The 16,875-nt window shown below is 43.0% G+C and overlaps 1 protein-coding gene across 1 annotated transcript in view; it reads left to right on the top strand.

Annotated features, from left to right (window-relative positions):
- The window catches only part of rtn2b (reticulon 2b), a 17,960-nt gene extending 1,462 nt beyond the window's left edge, over window positions 1–16,498 (top strand). The window contains exons 2-7 of the mRNA XM_063204055.1: window positions 9,123–9,330; window positions 12,993–13,131; window positions 13,592–13,661; window positions 14,301–14,347; window positions 14,663–14,721; window positions 16,229–16,498. Coding sequence (XP_063060125.1) covers window positions 9,123–9,330; window positions 12,993–13,131; window positions 13,592–13,661; window positions 14,301–14,347; window positions 14,663–14,721; window positions 16,229–16,331 — 626 coding nt within the window. The 3' untranslated portion in view covers window positions 16,332–16,498. The remainder of the gene's footprint in view (window positions 1–9,122; window positions 9,331–12,992; window positions 13,132–13,591; window positions 13,662–14,300; window positions 14,348–14,662; window positions 14,722–16,228) is intronic.
- The last annotated feature ends 377 nt before the right edge of the window (window positions 16,499–16,875 follow it).

Here is a 16,875-nt window from a genome sequence, read left to right on the forward strand (position 1 = left end):
GGCATTCAGCAAGTTTTTTGCTGGTGCCTTGGGCTGAAATGGGTTACAGCAATACCATATGCATACCTTCAGCAATAGCTGCAGTACAACAATATTGCCAGACCTCTTTTAATCCATAATAATTAACAGTGTAAAAAACTTTGGCAACACTTTATTTTAGGGATACATCTATTAGCACTAATACATACAATGTTAATGCCTGCATAAGTAACTTCTGTACGGCCTGTACTATGCAAACGCTAAGGCCTACTAGGTCCTTACTAAGGTTAAATTGGTTATACATCGCTTATTGTGCATGAACAAGACATTTGCGAATACATGCCTAACAAATGTTTGATTTTGCTTTGTACATGCCACTATATAGTTACTTACTGTATATAATAAAGTTACTCTACTACTTATACAGGGACATTGTATGTATTCGTGCTAATAGATGTGTCCCTAAAATAAAGTGCTACCAAAACTTTCGATGACATACGTTGATATACAGTATGAAATAAAACATCCAAATTATACTGTGAGTTGTTTTTGGAGTCATACAGTACCTCCCTTCAAGCGGTGACATCACTCAGTTCTGTGTTGTTTTCACTGTCCAAAACAGGAAACCTCTACCTGTGTGAAGCTGCACCCCCCTCCCACCCAAAATGCTGAAATAACACTGCAGATTGTTCGTGCTTCATTTGTGCCGGATTGTGCTGTAAAAAAAAAAAATCACAGCACAAATGACCACAAACAAATCCCCTTCGATTGAGACTACTTCGGAAAAATTTGGACGTGGAGGGGGGGCTGCCCATTGAAAATGCATTAGTATTAGTATTTTCATATTTAAATTACTCAAAATCCTTAATAGCACAAACAAACATTTTTACAGCACAATCCTGCACAAACGAAGCACGAACAATCTGCAGTGTTATTTCAGCATTTTGGGTCGGAGGGGGGGTCAGCTTCACACAGATGAAACCTCTCCATCTGATAATCAGCAGACATGAACACAGTTAATTCTGTATTGTCCATTTAACACTTAGATGGTAGAAATTACACTATTGGAGTCTAAATGAACTCTTTAAGTGTTAAATTAACACTGAATAGTTTACAGTGAAGACATTCAGAGAAATGTGGTCCTTGTGTATTTATTTTTTTTGATAAAAATATCTGCTAAATGTAACCTTTGTAATGTACAGTTGTTGTAATGAGGTCTTGCCATGATTAAACTCATCTGACAACAAGGGAGCATTTAAATCAGATGGAAGGAGTGTTGTAACACGCGAGTGTTGTAACATGTTGTAACTTTTGTCACAGATGAGAGTGTAACTCAGAGAGAACACAAGGGTTTGCAACTCACACGAGAGTGTCACTGACGCATATTGTTACAGGACGATGATTTTAGTTGTCAGCAAGCTAAGCTGAGATGTGAGTGATTGTTTTGTAACCCGTAATTCACTACCCCCCTTATGTGTTTATGTTTTCTATTCTGTGACAGGGTGGAACTTATAGTCCAATTATCAGTAGTAGACACAAAATTAAAGTAAGACAAAGGAAGTTTATCACATCTATTAAGTTCATTATGTCTAACTGTTTAACTAAAACACTTAGGGTTTTCTTTTGCCTTAAGACATGTAAAAGTTTTTATCTTTGTTTCAACGGTGTTACTTTTACTTTTACATGTCTTAAGGCAAAAGAAAACCCTAAGTGTCAAAGGAAGTTTAGTTGAGATAATCATGGGGTAATTATTTGAGTATTATTTGAAGAAGGATAACCGGGCAAATACAACAGTGGCGACAAGATTAAGTGACAGAGAATCGCTGGAATGTGCAGCAAGAGCGATACGAGCGATAGAAGCGACAGAGTATATGTCCCTTAAAAGCAGAATGCAAGCATTGTAACATTTCCATTGACTGTGGCGCCAGTCGCCAAACCGCAGCATAGCTAATTTGCATAATATTTGCTCAAGTCCAACTGCAAAGTCTTGCTCAAGTTGCTCGAATCACCTCTAGTCGCCCGAATCGCTTTCGTCTCTTCTCTCACCAGTGACTCACAAAGTCAAATACGTCCGTCGATGGAATCGCTCATGTCGTGCAGATGAGGAAAACATTTCTACAGGTTGCTTTGCAAAAGCACCAAATGGTGTGCAGTTGTATATAATGGGTGCCAACTGGCAGAGTTTGGTGGGTTGGGAGTCGAAACATCAACCTTTGGGCTGGTGTGTTGGGGGAGTAATGAACTAGTGCTCTCCCTCCTCCGTGACTGAGGAACCCTGAGCATCCTGCCGCACTGTTCCCTTGGGGTGCCGTTTGGGGATGCCCCCTTGCATGGATGAGGCATAAATGCAATTTTGTTGTGTGCAGTGAGCACTGTGTGCTGTGGAGTGCTGTATCACAATGTCGATGGGAGGTGGGCTTTCACCTTAAGCTCAGTGGTATCGTAGCTGTGCTCCCATGCCAGATGGCTGCTGTGATTGGGAGGTTGCGAGTTCGAGGCCTGAATGACTGTGCAGGATGACCTCTGTTACATAAAGGGAGATTTAATGCCATTGTTTAGTTAACATATAAACATAGCACCTACTGTTAGTCACGCCTTTTCTAATTGGGCCTATGGGACCAAATCACTGATTTCTACATACAGTAATAAGCAACATGTGTGGTATTCTCTGTGTGTATACTTCACCAGCACTCTTGGATAGTCCCTAATAACCTTTAAGTGACAACTCATTTCCTATGCGATACGCACCCTGGCCTGATCCGCCTGTGGTGGGCCTGCCACACAGGAGGATGTTTTGTGTTAACCCATTTTGTCCTAAGCCCTTTTTGGGAAAGGGTGCACTCTTCCTATTAAATCCTAAATATCTCAGCCCCCGAAGCACATACAAAAATGAAGTGGATTACATTTAAAAGCCAATATCCTCCCATTGCATTGTAATGTGTTCATTCAGCTCTAACGTACCCACATATTTAATAAAACAGCTAAAATCTCAAAATCCTGAAAAACCCATTTATGTGCTTCCAGGACACAATGGGTTAAATGGACGAAAAACTCAAAGATACTGGGGTACACAACTGACTATTGCCTCTTTTCCACTGCTGGTTTTCTGGTAGGCCTACAGCTCGACAAAGCACGACTCGGCCGCCACTTTTTAGATGCGTCCCAGCATCTCTATAAGAGGGTCTGTCTGTCCGTCCGTCCGCCGTCCGTCCGTCCGTCCGTCTGAAACGCATTCCTTCAATTGTTCCTTCCTGTGGCCACAAGGCGGCAGAGTTGGCATTTTGGACCGGAGCGAATGCGTGCAAGCCAGAACGTATATGATATGTCACTTAACAGGCAAGACTAAGCTGATTGCATTGTGAGACAACTGAGGGGGGCATTCAATTTTCGGCATTGTTTTGCGTTTGGACAATAAAGTTCTTCAGTAACGCGGAAGTATGTAGTAGATTGTAGTCTTTCATGTTAGCATTTAAGGACTTCCTGGTTCGTATCGGCTTCCGGCCTCCATTGGTAATGAATAGTCAAGTCAAGTCAAGTCAAGTCAAGTAGGTAGGGGCCAGTTTCAAATAAGCTCCGAGTGCAAGCACGCGCTTAGCGAACCCCCGCAAACTGTCGAGGGTGTTAAAAATAGGCTGTAGGTATGACATGGTTGATCATTTTGTGTCAAACTTCGACATAAATACGATGTTGCGTACATATGCTAAACCCGGAAACTTTTGGCGACTACAAGCGGCGCCGTCATGTACGTGCGGAGGGTTGTACCCATGGCAACCAAAGGAAAGTATGTAGTTCGGAAGTTTTAATGATCAGAAAGGGGTTAGCAATATTGAATTAAAGTTGTCATGATTTAACATGTGAATACACCAACATGATGATACGATCCGTTCCACTAATGAGAAGGGATGCGGGGACACGCTAATGTTCGTTGTTGGCGTGCAACTTATATTTTTGCCAAACCTGAATCTCTATGGCGTGTTGCAATGTAAAAAAATCGCCATAGAACCGGAAGTCCAAACGCCGCATACAAGTTGACGTCAACGCTGAAGAACTCTATGGGAGGCAACTTTATTTTGGTTCGGCAGAAACTCGTGGAAAAAAAACGATTTAGTAGGCAGGCAGTTTTTGACACAGATCTTTGTGCTCGGATATAGGGGTGTTTGCATTGCATAACGCTCCACACGACATGGAACCGTAATTATTTGACAGTCGACCCGCAGCGCATACAGCTCTTCCTCTAAACGTGGGCCTGTAACATTAAGTTATCTTTTCTCCTTTCATAACATTCACGTTTTCCTTTGTGCTTGGATAGAGGGGCGTTTGCATTGCATAATGCTCCACGACATGGAACTGTAATTAGTTAACAGGCGACCCGCAGCGCAGTTCTTCCTCTAAACGTGGACCTGTAACATTTGGTTAGCTTTTTTTCTTTCATAACATTCACATTTTCCTCCGCTTTTCTCCAGTCCACAAACTCGGGTTCAGACGTCTGTGTGTAGCCTACGAGCCTCCTTTTTAATATTCCCAGCGAATTTACTTTCTTCTTTTTCAGTAGTCAGTTTGCGCTGTGCACTGGAACATGATGCTTGAACTACAGACAGCTGGGCCATTTGACATACGGTGTGTTAGCCTACTGGTAGCCTACAGGGAGGCTCTTTCGTTGGCGGTCTCATAACCCACAGGTGCTTTTCGTTGTGCTCAGAGAGAGCACAGGACAGAACGCGTCTTTCGTAATTGCTTTGCAGTCGTGTGAATTTGGTGAACTCTGGCACGGAAGCTCACTGCTTTGTGCCTTGACGGTGACGCTGGTATTGAAAAATAAGCGCACAATTCACCTAAAGGGTGAACCCATAAGCGCATGATTCACCCAAACGGTTTTATTTATTTATTATTTGTCGATGTTTAGATTCTTTCCCACATGCACATGATGCTAAAATGGCGTAATACTAAAGGTTGATACTAGGCCTACTAATAAATGTCTGGTAATTTGTAATGTAGCCTACTTGATCTATGTGAAATTTGAAATCATATGGTTCTTTTCCAAATCCAATAATGATAAGCTTATTATAGCCTAAATTGCAAAAAAATAAAGCCATGTCTCGCCATTTTGCTGCCTGCCACATTATTTGGAGTGTCTTTTATTTGAAATGTTTGGCACTGATGATGGTCTGAAGGACCGAAAACGTTTTGCACTTCACTGGGTAGCACTTTCTTTATTTTTCCTTAAGCATTAAAATAATTTATGCATCGGCATCAGTGGTGTACGAGTTCCTCCTTGCTGCTTCATTGGATTACTTTGTGGAACCAACGCACCCTCCCGGCTACAAACATAAAGGCGTGACACCCTTTTGGAGTAAATACTACAGAGTGTCCATGATGACCAATAAACAAACAGTACATCCTCAGGGGGGCGTTGACAGGTTAGGAGGAGGCCAGGGGGCGTTTGGGGGGTTTGGGGGGGGATGGCATAGTTGGAACTGGCATAGAGGGACGCATCTGTTGTCCGCCTGTCGGCCTTGTTGCTTTACGATTGAGCTGTGTCGTGCCTATTCGAAAAGCAAAAAGTGGCGGCTGAGTCATGCTTTGTCCAGATTTAGGCCTACCCGAAAACCGGCAGTGGAAAAGAGGCAAATGTGTGTCACTGAGTGATTCAAGCAGGGTCTCAATTGGAAGCTGAGCTACTTTGGATTAAAACATCAAGTCCTTTTGCGTTATCATCTGACATCACCATAAATGTAAGAAATATATGAAATATATAAAATTGTGTGGCAGCGGATAAGAGAGTGTCCTGTTAGTGGTTAGGGTTAGGGCTTGGCTAGAGTTAGGGCTATGTTGTTGACAGACCTGCAGCAGACGGTTTTGATGGAACAGCGGAATTGACTTGATTCACAGATACTTGCATCAGAGGCATAACATGGTGAACAATGTTTGTGTGCACCATTTGCTTTGTCTCATGGACCTGATCTACAGGCAGAGCATGAGGGAGATTGGCATTGTCCAGTAGACCTAATGCATTATATATTCTACCACAGTGGTTCCCAACCTTTTTTGAATAAATGCCCCCCTGGACCTGGCAACACCAGCTTTACCTCATCATAACCCTGCCAATGAATGAAGTAGACTAATGCTCCCCAATGACAATAAGCACCACCATTTTTCTTGTACTTTTACCTCCTCCATCCTCAGTGCTACACCGTAGATAATGTATTTTGCCCTCAGCTGCGGATAGCCCCAATATACTGGCAGAGGGAGGCCATTATCTCTTTGGCTTTCACTCACAGCCCAATAGAACTGATACATGGCTTCTGGCCCTACAGTGTCCTATCATAAATAAAGCACAAAAGCCCCCCCAAACAAACACAAACAAATGGCTGCTCCCAATCCTCAGTGACAGAGCTGATATACTGGCAGAGTGTGGGGAAAACAGACACAGTGTTCAAGGGTCCAATAAACCTAACACATGCTTTCTGTTTCCATGTCCTTCGCCACTGCCAACCCATCCTCCTCAGTGATAGACCTGATCTACTGGCAGAGCGTGGGGAAGACAGACACAGTGTTCATGGGTTCAATAAACCTAACACATGCATGAGGAAGTAGACTGTTGATGCCTTATTAGGGGCCAAGCAGCGAAAGCTGGCGAAGGCCCCTACTGTTTTAGCTGGTTTTCTTATTATTCTTCCGTCACCATTCTTCTCCGACTGTAAGTCTATGGCAGCCCATAGAACCGTACGTAGGAAAATGCTGAAAATCGGCACACATAATCGAGCCCAGGTCAGAATTACCCACAGCAATTTATAGGTCCCCAGAACCAATGCTCTAGCGCCACCAACAGGTCAAACTTGCAAGTACATTTCTGCTTGTAACTTTTGAACCGCTGGGCCAATTTTCATAAACTTGATATCCCTGTAATCCTTGGGCCAAGACGAATCCATTTTTTTCTATTTTTCTATTTTTCCTGCAATTTTTGACCAATTCGCCCGAAACTTGGTATATAGTATCTCTAGACTGAGCTACATATGGGGTCTCAATGAATATTAGATATCTTTTATAGTTTTGCCGTGACAGCCAATCAAATTTGTCGTAAAAGTGGTGAAACAGGAAGTGAGGCCATATCTCAGCAACTGTTTGTTGAATGAGGTTGGGATTTTGTACACACATAGTAGTCCATCCCATAACCCACCACAAAAAAAATCAGAACCCAAGCTCAAACTCTGTAGCGCCACCAGCAGGTCAACATTTTAGCTACATTTTTGCCTGTAGCTTTTAAACCATATGCACGATGTAAATTATATTATTATCACTAGAATCCTTGGGCCAAGCCGAATCCAACGCACTATATGACGTTATGTCAACGCAGAAGGGAATTCCGCCATTTTGAATTTTGTAAAATTCACTGTAAGTCTATGGCAGTCCATAGAACCGTACATAGGAAAATGCTGTAAATTGGCACACATATTTGAGGCAGCATCAACATTACCCACAGCGAATTATAGGTCCCCAGCCCCAATACTCTAGCGCCACCAGCAGGTCAAAGTTGCAGGTACATTTCTGCTTTCAACTTTTGAACCGCTGGGCCAATTTTCATAAACTTGGTATCCCTGGAATCCTTGGGCCAAGACGAATCCAACGCACCATATGACGTCATTTTCTGCCTGGATAGTTTTCCCGCCATTTTGAATTTTGTAAAATTCAATAAAAATGCTATTTTTCCCGCAATTTTTGACCATTTCGCCCGAAATTCGGGATATTGTATCTCTGTACTGAGGTTTGTTTAGGGTCTCAAGAAATATTAGATATCTTTTATCGTTTAGCCGTGACAGCCAATCAAAGTTGTTGTAAAAGTGGCAAAACAGGAAGTGAGGTCATATCTCAGCAACCCTTTGTCGGAATCGGCTAGGATTTCTTACACACATAGAAGTCCATCTTATGACCTACTGAAAAAAAATTCAGACCCCCAGCTCAAACTCTGTAGCGCCACCAGCAGGTCAAACTTTTAGCTACATTTTTGCCTGTAGCTTTTAAACCATGTGCACAATGTAAAATATATTATTATCACTAGAATCCTTGGGCCAAGCCGAATCCAACGCACTATATAACATTATGTAAACGCAGAAAGGAAATTCCGCCATTTTGAATTTTGTAAAATTCAATAAAATGCTACTTGTCACACAATTTTTGTCAGAATGACCAGCAAAAAGGTACACATCATCTTCAGACTGATAGGCATTAGGGTAGTCAAATAATTTTTGATACCTCTTATCATTTTGAGGTGACAGCCAATCAAAATTGTCGTAAAAGTGGCAAAACAGGAAGTGAGGTCATATCTCAGCAACCGTTTGTCAGATTCTTTTAGCTATTTTTTGCACACATACTAGTCAATCCCATGATCTCCCCCCAAAAAAATCCAGATTCCCAGCTCAAACTCTCTAGCGCCACCAACAGGTAACAGGAAGTGAGCTTATATTTGTCAGCCCTTTAAGGGATTAAATATAAACTTGGTTCATGTGAGCACACTCCCCTCCAAGGAATGCACACCAACATTGGCGAGATTTAGGCCAAAGGGGGCGCTGCAGTTCCTTCTGTTGCCGTAGCGACTTTGGCAAGTTTACTGCTTGGCCCCGCATTGCTGCTTGCAGCTATATTTTATCTGAATGTTTATCTGTGCTATTACTTTACTCATTCTATTTTATGGTGATGTAAATGTGACTGTATATTGGCTATCTAATGTACAAGGAGTTCTGTGTATTTTGAATGATACTTGTTGATATGATGGTATTTTGAAATGACACTTGTGACCCAGCGTAATTGATAAATAGGTCACCCAATGTGAACTCGTTATTGACACGCCCTGACGAAGGCCCGGTGAGGTTGAAACCAGTTGGTGTTTTTAGACTATGCCCCATTTTGCAATAAAGGGTTTTAAACAGAACTTTACCTCTCCTTGTCTCGTATTCAAGAGTTGCCTGAAGTAGGCCCAGTGGCCACCAAGTCTACAAAGAAGGGACATTTATTTGACTTCAATAGCACCAGCATATTTGGAGTTTACAGGTTCTTCGGAGAGTGCTAAGCATTTCCTCCCTCTAAACCTAACACATGCTTTCTGTTTCCATGTCCTTTCGCCTCCTCTGCCAACCCATCCTCCTCAGTGATAGACCTGATCTACTGGCGGAGCGTGGGGAAGACGGGCACGGTGTTCACGGGGCTGGTGGTGGGGCTGGCCTGCCTGTTCCAGATGAGCCTCATCACCGTGGTGTCCAACTCCCTGCTCACCCTCATGGCCCTCACCGTCCCCATATGGTTCCTCTACCAGACTATGACCCTCGTACGCCTCAACGACGGATCGCACCCCTTCCAGTGAGTACCCAATACTAACCAGCGCCGTGGGAAGTAGTTTTTATCAGGGGGTGCAGTAGGGAAAGACGGGGGGGTCTGGGGGTCCTCCCCCCGAAAATTTAGAATTCCTTAGATGCAATTTCTTGCATTTTAACGCATTTTTAGCGTCCTGTGTTCCGTTTCAGCTCACAGGAGGGGGTGCAGCCGCACCCCCTGCACCCCTAGTTCCCACGGCTATGATACTGACTACTTAAATGGAGCACATCAAGCTCCAACAACCGTATCTCGTGCCATTCGTGAAATATTTACTAAAAAAAACAGAACAAATCAACAGTAAGCTTTGTAGTGCTGTCACGAGATAGCTTCGTTTGTCGTGGTTGGGTGACGAAAGGGGGAATTGACAATTGGGGTAGTTGGGTTCTGGGGGGAAGAATAATGGGGATGGATGTCAACAATCAAGCTTGAGTGAAGAGTAACTGGAAACGGGACTCATTGGTTTCATACGGTAATCAAACATTTCAAACACATGATTTAGGGTTAGGGTTAGGGTTAAGGTTAGAGACAACGTTGGAGGAAGGGAGAGATGACATGAAGCTGACACAATGACAGGGCTCTCCTGCCGGAATGCACGCTGCTTGGGGCACTCGCGCTCTCTCTCTCGCCCTTTCTCTCATCCACTCTCTCACTCTCGTAGCCTACAGACGACAGCGAGCGTTGCCCAACCACGAAAAACGAGGCTATCTCGTGACAGCACCACAAAGCTTACAGTTGATTTTTTCGCGAGACTGGGCTCGCTCCAATAAGGTCTTAGACATGGACTCCGTAACTGATTTTCAGATAATGCATGGATTTCAACCCTTCTGGTAAGTAGGCTATTGCGTTGCATCTACAGTACGAGACAGTAAGGCATGCTTACAAACACTTGCACCCATTGTACTCAGAGGTGCATTCATAGATGGGTCTACCAGGGCCAAACCAGGGTGGTAAAGGTCCCAAGTATCCAGGAGAGCAAACTGAATTTGTCCACTCCACACGTAGAGTAGTATAGTATGTGTGTCATGTAAAAATACATGAGTAGCTTGAGGAGCTCCAGGAGAAATTAACTGAACATCTCCCTCCCTCCTTCTTTTTTGGGTGACCAAAACAATTTCTGCTCACGGGCACATAACCAGTCATGTAATCTATTCCTGTATGTACTAACTCCATTAAGGGAGCACTAAAAGCTTTCTATAAGACCTGGCTGTGCATAGAGTTTCAGATATTTGAAAGCCTTTTATAGGACTAAATCTTAGTGCATGGCGGCTCTGTGGGCTGAGGTCCTGCTGTTACATCTGGGACCTGGGGCCTCATTTATCATCAGTTCGTAGAATGTCTTCTACATTTTGTCTTACGAGTGAAATTTAGAATGTTCGCAAGTACAGAAAAATTGGGATTTATCAAACGTGCGTTGGCTGCTCCTACGCACACGTCTGCATGATAAATCGCACACCTTCCAAATCACTGTGCACACGCACATTCGGGGTAATTTGCATCCCGAAACGCCTCCAAGTAACCATATATGGTATTAAAATATATTCAAATGCCATGTTAATTCGAAGGCGCCACCCTGTTTGGACACACATGAACACACGCGCCAGTCGAAGTGCTGGCGGGAAGTGCGGAGATAGAAACATTTCCGCGGCAGAAGTGGAGGTCCTGTCGACAGGAGGAGGACAGTGTTTCAAAATAAGTAATAGAAGGAGACACACATGGACGAAAACAGTGTAAAATAGCACACTGTCATACTCCATTGTCATTCAAAGCAAACTGTACCTTGCACGGTCAATATTATTTGCAATTTCGTGATTCTTCCACTCGCACGCATGGTCTGAGGTGTGCGTAGATTTAGGCACATTTCTACGTTCAAGTACATGTTCATAAATCCCACACTTTGCTCAGGAATGATCGCATGCACGCTTTACGCACAGATCTGTGCCTAAGAATGCTTGATAAATGAGGCCCCAGGTCTGCGTCCACCTGGGGGTCATTTCCCAATCCTTCCCCTCTTTCTCACCCACTCATTTCCTGTCACGCTCATTCACTGTCCTGTCCCAACAAATTTATAAAAGGGCCCCAAAAAATATCTTAAAGGAACAGTCCACCGTGTTTCGAAGACGAGGCTTCATATGACCTTAAAACATTCTTAAAAGGGCTGTGCTTTCCCTGTATTCTCTTAACAGACTTCAGGTGTTCCCTTTTATGACTTTCATGAAACAATGTGGTCTGCCTTTGCCTCCAACCAAAAACAATACTTTGTGTAGTGTTTAACTTGTGGTGCTTATTGAAAAAAACTACCCAAAACAGTTCAAAGTTGACCTTCAGGTCTGTAGATGTTAGACCCTGTGGTTTGTCATTATTTGCACTGACTTCCACATACTTCTATCATTTCTTCCCTTACCACCACATCCAAGGATATTCTTTACAGCTCTTCGTTTGGCAGATTTCTGAATAACACAACACAGTGTTCAAAATGATATAACAGGGTCTTTTGAGATGACCTTTCATTATTTGGAGCTCTTGTTTTTGCTAATAACAGCATTTCTGGTGTCCTCAGGCAGCTCCTCCGTCTTCACATTTGTCAAAGACGCACAAGATGTAAGAGGTGGCTATTTAAAACATAAATATTAAAGTTCCTTGTCTAATTCATGTCCCATGGGCAAAAGCAATTTGACAAAGTTGATTCCCATTTGTTATCTACCATATTTGAGTCACATTAGGTTTCCACAATGGTATCCAGTAAAGGGTGCCAATACCAGTGATTCCAGGAGCTTTACCTTCTTTAATTTTTTCCCTCTCGTAGTTTAGTATTTAATGCTGTTGATCATTTTTACATTTAGTATCCACCACAAGCTATCTATGGAAAAATCATGGTTGACCTTATTATTTGTTGTCTGGAGATATGTCCCATAATGTGCGTAAACTTCAAGGGTGCCAATACTAACTGGAGGCACTGTAGTAGAAGAGCAGGTGGTCCTAACACCGCAAAATGAACTGGCTATTGTGTGGGAGCCCTATCTCACGCCTTTCGTAAAGTCTTCACGAAAATAATAGATTAATTTTCACGCTGCCTATTCACTTGAATAGCCCCACTGCTGCTATGGTTATCCAAGCGTCTGCAGGGGCGGGGAGGGGGTGCTGACAGAACACTGCTGATACACTCGGGACTCACTAATTCGACGCCCTTTCGGTACTTACGCCTTATGTCCCCTAAACCTAAACCTAACCCTAACCTTAACCCTACTTAACCCAACCTAACCCTAACCCTAACCCTAACCCTAACCTTAACCCTAACCTTAACCCTAACCTTGACCCTAAACCTAACCCTATTTGCTTGTTTGAAATGTTTGATTACCATGTGATGGTAGGCTACCGAAAGGGCATCAAACTAGTGGGTCGCTAGGCAACAGTCGGGCAATTCAAGTGAATAGGCAGCGTGTCGTTGCCCTACCACGAAAAACGGGCAATAACGTGAATGCACCACGAAAATTAATCTATTTTTTTCGTGAATACTTCACGAAATAAACGGGCAATAACGTGAATGCACCACGAAAATTAATCTTTTTTTCGTGAATACTTCACGAAATGAGTGAGATACGGTTGTGTGTGGACATCTTTGTCATTTTGCCTCTCTGCTTTGTTATGAGGACTCTCCTGGATGAGGACATGACACTTACAGATGAGACCACCATTCGGGTGGTGGAGAATATTGTCCTTCTGATCGCCAACGCCGTCACGGAGATGAAGAGACTCATCTTTATCGGGAGTCTCTTCGACTCAATCAAGGTATGACGAAATTAAAATCAATTGTCTTTGATTTATGTAACGGTAAATGACTATCAAAGAAGCAGTGGTCACATTTGTGTGACATTGTAGATATTCATTACCAAAATGTATGTTGCACATTCACAAACCTCATTCATGAATATCTGCGACCTGTTTCAAGTAGGCTATCCTTATTGGCTTTTTACATTAATATGTGCTTTGTACATGCAATGTGCCCATCTTCACCTACATTACCTAACCATAGACATACACAATTTGGAAATTTTGCTTGCTACTGTCTACCCTTACAACAGCTACTGTATGGGTGTCGTGTTGTCACTTCTCAGCTCCTGGCAAGTTTGAAGAAGGACAGGGAACTCTGACAGAGTGGAGTCATTTTCTTAATGTTCTATGCAAATGACAACACTTCTGTGAATTAAAATGCTAAAAGCTCTTTCCTCTGTCTGTGTTTTTGCTGTAGTTTCTGGTGCTGCTGTATCTGCTGACCTACGTGGGAGAACAGACCAATGGCCTTACTCTGGTGATGTCTGGTAAGACACGTAGTAGGGAGCAACATGACCATGTTGGATTTCACTTGACACACAGAGAAAAAGATTTTCTCGAGATACACGCCGAACAAAAACCGGGCATGAAGTCTGCACAATACACATGTATGGTCATGTGTTTTTTGATGTTTTACGTATGTCCTGCAGGGACAGCAGATGTAGGTCTAAATTACCCTGAGGCTAACTCTGCTACAATACATGAAATGGCAACATTTGTGTTTTAATTGTACGTGGTCCCTAATAAATTTAATTGAATCTGCAAAGTTTGTTTGGAAATGTCTTTTTGTTGTCATTTAGCCCATTAAGACCAGGAGCAGCATCAGTGCAACACAACCTTTAAGCCGGCTGCTGCCATCAATGCACAATTGACTTTTTTTAAACAGCGTTAAAAACTCAGCGTGGGCTAAATGAAGCTTCAAATGCAGCATTTACAGTATGTTTGTCTTAATCATTGAGTAACATTGCCAACATTGTGGATTATTGTTATGACACAGGTAAGGTAGGCCTACATATTAGGCTGTGTGTTTTAATTTTATACGTAGCCTATGTGAAAAATGAAATGTGCGTTCATAGGAAATGTGTGTAGAAATCTTATTTTGCTTTCTTTTTTGTCTCTGTCTACAGCCGTGATTTGTGCATTCTCTATACCTCTGTTTTATAAACTGCTACAGGTAAGTAAACAGTACATTTTAACAATATATATAGTACCAAAACACTGAACCCAGAAATGTGTTAAGTAGGAAGTTGAAGTACTGTTATGGATGGAATTACAACACTAGTACAGTAGTATGATGTTACAAAGTTGTAACCATGTCATATCATACCACTACGGTTGTAATTACATTAGCAACAATACGTCTACTTCTAATTTATACACTTTGACTGAAACACACACACACACACACACACACACACACACACACACACACACACACACACACACACACTTTGAACCTCTGTGTATCTTGCTTTTGTTTGTTACACAGGGAAGAATCGACAAGACGGTGTCATTCGTGCAGTCGTACCTTGACAGAGGCAAACTGGTGTAAGTAATCCCCCTGCGCTCTTCAACACTTTAACACTTCAATACCTTGTGCTTACAGCGGCTTCCTACTAACCCTTCATTCACATGGGCAATGACCGTTGTCGGATCCCATTTACTGGCATGGACGAATAAGAAATGCAACTCAGAGTTTTCAATGTTGCCAGTTGCGGCAGATGTGTCATCCATCCATCCATCCATGTATGAATGTAATACTGTAGATGAAAAGACAAACCCCATTTCCCGACTGTCAACCGTCTGTCCACCGACTAACACACGCACGCACGCACGCACGCACGCACGCACGCGCACACGCACAGACACACACACTCACACACACACACACACACACACACACAGACACACACACACACAGACACACACACACACACACACACACACACACACACAGACACACACACACACACACACACACACACACACACACACACACACACACACACACACACACACACACACACACACACACACACACACACACACACACACACACAGTTTGATTAGTTTATTTGGGAGGACCAATAATTAGCAATGCAGTACCCCAAACAAAAAACAATGCAGCACCCCAAACAATGTTAAAGAAGCAATAATGTGTCTTTTACATAAATACCAAAATTATAGTGGTCTACAGCCTCTTCAAGGATACAAGTGGCATCTCCTTCTCCATATATGCAAACTGCCTATGACTGCAGAAAGAGAGCAATGCTTAGCTAGCTGCTTTGCTTTTGTCTTATTTAGGCCGGCTATTTGCAGTCCTCTCACACACAGCCTATGAGCATGGCCTAGGCTACCATAGATAAGTGCCACCATGGATGTTTTGTAGCCACTGTCTGTCAATGCATGAATTATTGCTTGATATTTCACACATTTTTCAGCAAAGCACAAGTCCATATATGCATCAAAGCAGCATCCTAGTTCCAGTACGGTGATGGTCCTCGCAGTGTCATCAACAACAACAATGTCCGGGGTGTTAGGGTAGTCTTTAAGGACTGTATCCAGAGCAGCAGTACTGGTCAAGTTGGAAAACTAGTTAGATTCAACCTTTTTGTGCGTGTGTTATTGTTGGTCCATAAAGTTTGCGCAATTCTGACGCTGTAACGTCCACAATGCGATTGTGACGGGCGGTGTAAAGGCCTTTGAACGCTGTGCACACGTTCATTATATGCGCTGTCGATTCTATTGTGTTGTCGGGGTGAAGCAGGCAGAATGGTTCATGACGGTTTGGATACCAAAGAGAAAGGTTGTATTGAGTTGGGAGAACTTGGAGTCTAGCTTTGATAGCGAATTTTAGAACACACACACACACACACACACACACACACACACACACACACACACACACACACACACACACACACACACACACACACACACACACACACACACACACACACACTCACTCACTCACTCACTCTCTCTCTCTCACACACACATACACACGGCAGGGCCATATCTGTCCAATTCTAATGGTCTGTGTTTGTGCTTGCAGCCTTGACAGTCTCTACGAGCTATTCTTCCCCCCTCCTGAGTCCGAGCCTGAACCTGAACCACCTGCAACTACGGTGGCTCTGAAGGCCAAGAAGGCAAAGTGATGAGGACAACCAGACAACCAGGCCGGGAGGGGGAGAAAGAAGGAGTTTTTAATCATGGAAGCCTTATTTCACCAGGTAGTCCCTGGTACAGCACAAGTTTAAATGGTGCTATGAGAGTTTACATACCCAGAGAGAGAGACATTGAGGTGTCGAGAAGGAAAGTAAGGGTGGGTGGGTGGGTTGGTTTTCAATGGCTGAGGGGGTGGGTTTTGTAATGGATGTGTTTTCATGGATGTGGTTGGGGGGCATAGCAGAAATAGTGGACAGAGATGCAGAATCTGTGAAAATGAAACAAAAAAGGGAAATAGTCTTAATCCCAGTTTAATGAGATACACACATGCACGTGTAATATGAAGAAGTCATTGAAAGCGGGACAAATGTCATTGTTTTCTTCAACTGTTTGTATTGCAGAATGGGCAGAACATTTTCAGAGTCATCGCAAAAGTGTCTTAAAAATTACTTACAATGTCTTAAACATATACTGTACCTTTGTCAATTATGCTCAGAATCTCCTGTCAATGTAAGCCAAGACTGCATGGTGATA

This window comes from Engraulis encrasicolus, chromosome 7 (assembly GCF_034702125.1).
Source record: "Engraulis encrasicolus isolate BLACKSEA-1 chromosome 7, IST_EnEncr_1.0, whole genome shotgun sequence".
In the NCBI taxonomy this organism is placed as follows: Eukaryota; Metazoa; Chordata; class Actinopteri; order Clupeiformes; family Engraulidae; genus Engraulis; species Engraulis encrasicolus.